We start from the raw sequence: 5,784 nt of genomic DNA on the forward strand, positions 1-5,784 counted from the left end.
ATATCCCCACAGCTCGCGTACATATGTATCAAGCTGTTCAGCACAAACTGATCGGCCATGAACCCGAGCTTGACAGCGTACGCCTGAACGCCGCGTCCTACACCCAGGTCCAGTCACACATCCTGGTGCAAGACTTGACGGTGTGCTGGTTGGGGCAGACGTTGGCAGCGTCGAGCATTTCGACGAACAGGTGGAGGGGTATGCTCCGGGTGGGCCGCGATGGGAGCCTCGAGGAAGGAAGGAGTGGAAGGACTCTGGCGAAGTGGTAAGCTCACCGGACTTGAGCAGAGCCACGTTGAACTAAGGCACATCGCGCAGCGCGGCTCGATGGTGTGTATAGTACTTACTACGGTACTATCTCCATTGCGAAATACAAGACCTTTTAAAGATTTGACTATTAGACTAAATATTAAGTAAAATAAGTAAATTTATTTTTTAAATATGACTATATACATCCGTATGTACTATACAGTAGAATCTTTAAAAGGTCTTATATTTAAGAACGGAGGAAGTATAACGCACTCGCGACGAGCTCGCTCGAGCTTAACCGCTTAACCGCATCAAGCCAAGCGCTACTTCCCTTTGCTTACTTAGAGCATCTTCAACAGCCGTCCAACCCATGGCGTGTTAAAAATCTGTTTGCAGCATGTCGTTCGTCTGTTTTGACGCGACGACCAGGGCTGGCTTCAGCAGGCGTGTTAAAATGCAGCGCACGCGTAGCTCCAGCATGCGCGCGAGCAGACGACGCTTGCCATATGTTGCATTTTAACACATTTTGAACATAAAATGAATTTCAAACATCAAAACAAAGACATGCCATAATTTAAATCACACAAACAAGTTTAAATTCATGCCCGCAAGACCATCCAACCAAGTTCATGTCCATAAGTTCAAATTCATACAATCAAGATCAAGATTCAAGCCTCGTCCTCGTCTTCATCTTCATCTTCATCTTCATCTCCATCTTCCTCTTTCTTTTCCTCTTCCTCCGATTCATCATCCGAAGAGGAATCTCCCCCCTTTTCATTGTCGCGCGCGATATTGGCAAGATCTTCAACGACATCATGCGAAGGTGTTGGCACACCGAAAGACATGTCGCCCATGTCGTCCATGGTAGCTCTGAAGCCACCGATGCCTCCCATGCTGCCAATGCCACCGATGCCTCTCATGCCGCCAATGCCACCGCCACCCATGCGCTTCGGTAGCCGCCGCGGCCGTCGCACGCCCTGCAAGTTTCTTCCTCGACGGCTTGAAGGAGTCGGAGTCGTCCGCCACCTTGTTCTTCTTCGTGGAAACCTTGTCTTTCTTCGGCGGCGCCGCATTTGGGAGCTTCAAGAGGGGGTACGTGGCTTCACGGTGGGCGCCGACGCGAGGCCACCAGCCGTAGAGGTCATCCATGACGGCATGAAAAGGCCGCACGCGACGCCGGCGCTTGGAGGAGCGTCGGCGAAGGCGAAGCCAAAGCTTCCCCGCGCTAGGGTTTGCGGTGACGACAGCCTCAGAGGGGTCACGGGTGTAGGAAGGGGTGAGAGGGGTGCCGGCGAAGGCATCCATCGGGTCAGTTCGTCGGTGACGGCGCGGGGCGGGGTGAAGATGGTGCGGTGGAGAGAGTGCGGTGCGAGTGCTCAAGTGTGCGGGGCGCGGAAGCGGGCGCACCAAATACGCAGTGCGCGATGGCGATTCGGACAACACGTAGTAATCTTTTTTGCCGCCCGCACGTTTATAGCGCATCCGCTGAAGCCCATTTTAGGTAAAAAGATAATTTTAAGGCGCGGCGCTGTTTTAGCGCGATCCGTTGGAGATGCTCACTTATCCAAGCAGCAACCGGTCTGTGTGGCTGACAGTGGTCCCCACACATGCCGGTCCCACGTGTCATGCCCATTTAAACTCCAGATCCGCCTCTCTGCTCTCCCCGTCCCAGTCCCAGTCAGTCCCCGTCCCAGTCCCAGTAATTACCATGGCGTCTTCCTCTCCAACTCTGCTGCTCCTTGGCCTCCTCCTCGTCCTCCTCCTAGCATCCGCGCGCGCCGCCTCGGTCTCGCTCCCGTCGCTGCCGCTCTCGACGGCGTCGCGGTGGGTGGTGGGCGCGGACGGGCGGCGCGTGAAGCTGGTCTGCGCGAACTGGGCGTCGCACCTGGAGCCCGTGGCCGCGGAGGGCCTGTCCCGGCGCGGCGTGGGGGACATCGCCGCGCGCGTGGCCGCGATGGGGTTCAACTGCGTGAGGCTCACCTGGCCGACCTACCTCGCCACCAACTCCACCCTCTCGTCGCTGCCGCTACGGTGGTCGCTGGAGCGCCTCGGCCTGCGGGAGTCCGCCGCCGGCGTACGGGTCAACAACCCAGACCTCCTGGACCTGCCCCTCATCGATGTCTTCCGGGTAGGTGGTTGCTATCAGCGCTTTAAATAACCGAGGTTTTATCCCCTGGGAAGCCAAGATTGCATTTGTTTATTCGGATTCCCTGTGCTGTTCTAGTTTGGACTTAGTGTCAAGTATTAATCAAACCTTGTTCATTTAGCTATTCAAAGTGCAAGAAGCAATAGTCAACGAATAATATTCTGAAATGGATGCTTACATAAATCTTTTTTACTAGCACCAAAGAATTGTCAGGTATTTGCCAGTGTTGCGAATTGGAAGGTTCAAGTTGTGCCAGAATTGAACATGTCTTCAATGGAATCTACAGGTTCCTTATAAAAAATGGTAAATTTGAATATATTTGTTGCTGCTAGAGTGCCAGGTTAGCGGTGAACTGAACTTCACAACACCGTATGTCAATTATAGACATGAAGTAAATGACTGTTCCGGGGGATAAATGAGAGAAATTATATTGTCGAAAAAAGTGTATGTCATGAATCTATTTGTCTATAGCTAAACCAGCTGAAATTAGCACTGTTTTGAATAAGTAAAACTTGCTTCAGAAGACTAAACATTGCATATTAGAGGAATTTTGAAGGCAAATAATTCATCAGAACTCAAAAGGCTTGCCAAAGAACCTCAGGGTATCCTTCTTTTCTCTTTATTAAGGACACCATCTGATGCAAGATGAGGGATGAATGCCAATATAGAAATATGTGATCGTTTTTGCTATTTCGGGAAATGCCATCGCTCGTTGTTTAAAAAATTGTCTTTCCTTTTATTCGCCACTGTTTAGGTTGAACAGAGGTATACCTACTAGTCACCAAATTGATGGTTCAATATGAGGGTGCCTTGCAAGTCACATTGCTCTAGCGAGCATAAATCTTGCTTGCAGGATTTGTTTGGATGATGGGGATACATGTCACTTCAAACAAATGGATTAGGTGAGCTGGTTCTTTGTCCTTACCAGCTATCTAGTTGTGTGTGAAGGTCTCTCGAGGAGGTATCTAGTTAGCTGACATGGTAATAAAGAACAAGTGATTTAGTTACCCAACCTGTATGTTTTTCTTGTGACACACCTAATACCAGGCTAAACACTAAGTGAAAACAATATTTTTGTTTTTATCTATCAAGGGGTAAATGAATTATGATTATGATCATCCTTCTGATATGGGTCAAATTTAATAGGAAGTGGTGTCAGCTTTGGCCAGCAACAGTATTATGGTCATACTTGATAACCAAATGACCACTCCAGGATGGTGCTGTAGCAGAACTGACGGTAATGGCTTCTTTGGAGACAAATACTTTGACCCGGAAGAATGGTTGAAGGGCCTCAGTGCAATGGCAACAATGTTTAGGCACGCAAAGAATGTTGTCGGCATGAGCTTGCGTAATGAACTTCGTGGCCCCTATCAAAATGTTAGTTTGTGGTACAGGTATGTTACTGAGCAAAGGTCTTCCTTTTATGACTCACGAGTCATGATATTGAGAAGGCTTTTCTATGGAACTGATGATATTGAAAAATTATATTACATGCTTTAGGTATATGCAACAGGGTGCTGAAGCTGTGCATGCAGCAAACCCTAATGTCCTTGTTATTTTGTCGGGCCTGGATTTTGACAACAGTCTCTCCTTCTTGTCCCCAAAGCAAGTTAAGCTGTCATTTACTGGAAAGTTAGTCTTTGAGCAGCATTGGTATGGTTTCTCAGATGGAACCGATTGGGAGAATTCCAACCAAAACGATGCTTGTGGAGAGGCTGTTGAATCCATAAGGACTAAAGGACTGTTCCTACTTCAACAAGGATGGCCGTTGTTTTTCTCTGAGATTGGGTTTGACATGTCTGGCACGCATATTGCTGACAATCGTTATCTTACGTGCTTCTTGAGTGTAGCAGCTGAAATGGATCTGGATTGGGCTGTTTGGGCTCTGGAAGGGAGTTACTATATCAGGGAGGGTATTCTAGCTTACGATGAAACATATGGATTGCTAACATGGGATTGGTATACAGCTAGAAACCCCAGCTTCATTGAAAGGATCAATTCCCTGCAGTCTCCGTTTCAAGGTCTGAACTTTATCTATCTCTGTTTACTACCTAGCGACGTTGTCGGACACAAAAAATAGTGCTATCTGTTGCACGTATTTGTTAAACTGTTCGTTTTCTGAACTAACACATGAGCCTTTCATGGGTATTCATTTAGTAGTATGCATTTATTGACCCTCAAAAGTGATTGTAAATTGTAACTGCTAGGGATGCATTTGGATGATGATATATGTGGTAATCAAATATGCAGGAAAAACTAAAATCCATGCAAAGTATAATGCCGACACTTTGATATTGGAAGAATTTATTTTAAGTTTGATCATAATGGATATTCATATATACTGCAGGTCCTGGCCTATCGAGTAGTCACAAATCATACAAGGTAATATTTCATCCTCTAACTGGGCTCTGCGTGTTGGTGGAATCTGCGAATGTACTTAAGCTGGGTCCGTGCGATGAATCGAACGCTTGGAACTACACCTCCACGTATGAGCTTGTGCTGAAACAAACTGGGCAATGCCTTGAGGCCAAGTCTGTGGGTGATACTGCAAAGCTCGGGACTGGCTGCAGCAAATCCTGTTCGAAGTGGCAGCTAATATCTGATTCAGGAATGCATGTTTCGGCCGAACTCACCAAGAATGGGACTAGAGTGTGCTTGGATGCGGGCCCTGACGGTGTCATCACAACGGATCAATGCAAGTGCCTGACCGAAGATCCAACCTGCGACCCTGAGAGCCAGTGGTTCAAAGTTATATCGAGTAGTAGAGGCATGCCAGGTGAGGCCTCTGTTCTACAGTTGCCGTCTCTTGGACCCTGGCCTACAACATCAAGTTTGTCGCGGTAGTAATTTGGATACATGGTGTGCATGCGTATTACTCGAGGACAAAGTTGTTCAGGCCAATTCGACGATGATCTGGGAAGTTACACGCAAAATGTCTGCAAGTTCACGTACTCCAGTGTGTATAATGTATCACGATATAAGCACTTTCTTTTTCTGTCAAAACAAATCACTTGTATGTTCTTACGTTGTTCAGTTCAGAATAAAACTACAGGTGGAATCTAAGGTGGTCTAGGGACCAATCTGAGGTTGTTTGGGTGAGTATGTCCCTTGTTGGCTAAGGTGGTCTAGGGACCAATCTGAGGTTGTTTGGGTGAGTATGTCCCTTGTTGGGTGAGAGCATCACTAGCGCCCTCAAATCCTCAAATCAGTTTAAGGATAAAAAATTGGTATGAAAAATAGGGACAAAGACTAGAACCCTCAAACAAACACGGATTCTAGTCTTTGCCACAACCCCAACCCTTAAAACTGTCATTTGACATATCACAATTATCACTAGAAGAACACAATCAACCTTCAAACAAACACGGAAATGAAAATCATTGATGCAT

General features: G+C 47.3%; 1 protein-coding gene across 1 annotated transcript; it reads left to right on the plus strand.

Annotated features, from left to right (window-relative positions):
• Window positions 1-1,919: 1,919 nt before the first annotated feature.
• Window positions 1,920-5,458, plus strand: LOC123427024 (glycosyl hydrolase 5 family protein-like). The gene is made up of 4 exons (XM_045110955.1): window positions 1,920-2,377; window positions 3,542-3,789; window positions 3,896-4,416; window positions 4,743-5,458. Exons 1-4 carry the CDS (start codon window positions 1,958-1,960, stop codon window positions 5,237-5,239), a joined length of 1,686 nt encoding a protein of 561 aa, XP_044966890.1. The 5' UTR covers window positions 1,920-1,957; the 3' UTR covers window positions 5,240-5,458.
• Window positions 5,459-5,784: the final 326 nt, after the last annotated feature.

This window comes from Hordeum vulgare, chromosome 2H (assembly GCF_904849725.1).
Source record: "Hordeum vulgare subsp. vulgare chromosome 2H, MorexV3_pseudomolecules_assembly, whole genome shotgun sequence".
Classification (NCBI taxonomy): Eukaryota; Viridiplantae; Streptophyta; class Magnoliopsida; order Poales; family Poaceae; genus Hordeum; species Hordeum vulgare.

What these genes read in the sequence shown, in the direction of transcription:
- LOC123427024 (XM_045110955.1), top strand. Translation starts at nt 1,958, where the DNA reads ATGGCGTCTTCCTCTCCAACTCTGCTGCTCCTTGGCCTCCTCCTCGTC. An exon ending in CCCTCATCGATGTCTTCCGG is followed by an intron (nt 2,378 to 3,541) that starts GTAGGTGGTTGC and finishes CAAATTTAATAG; the next exon opens with GAAGTGGTGTCAGCTTTGGC. An exon ending in CCTGCAGTCTCCGTTTCAAG is followed by an intron (nt 4,417 to 4,742) that starts GTCTGAACTTTA and finishes TATATACTGCAG; the next exon opens with GTCCTGGCCTATCGAGTAGT.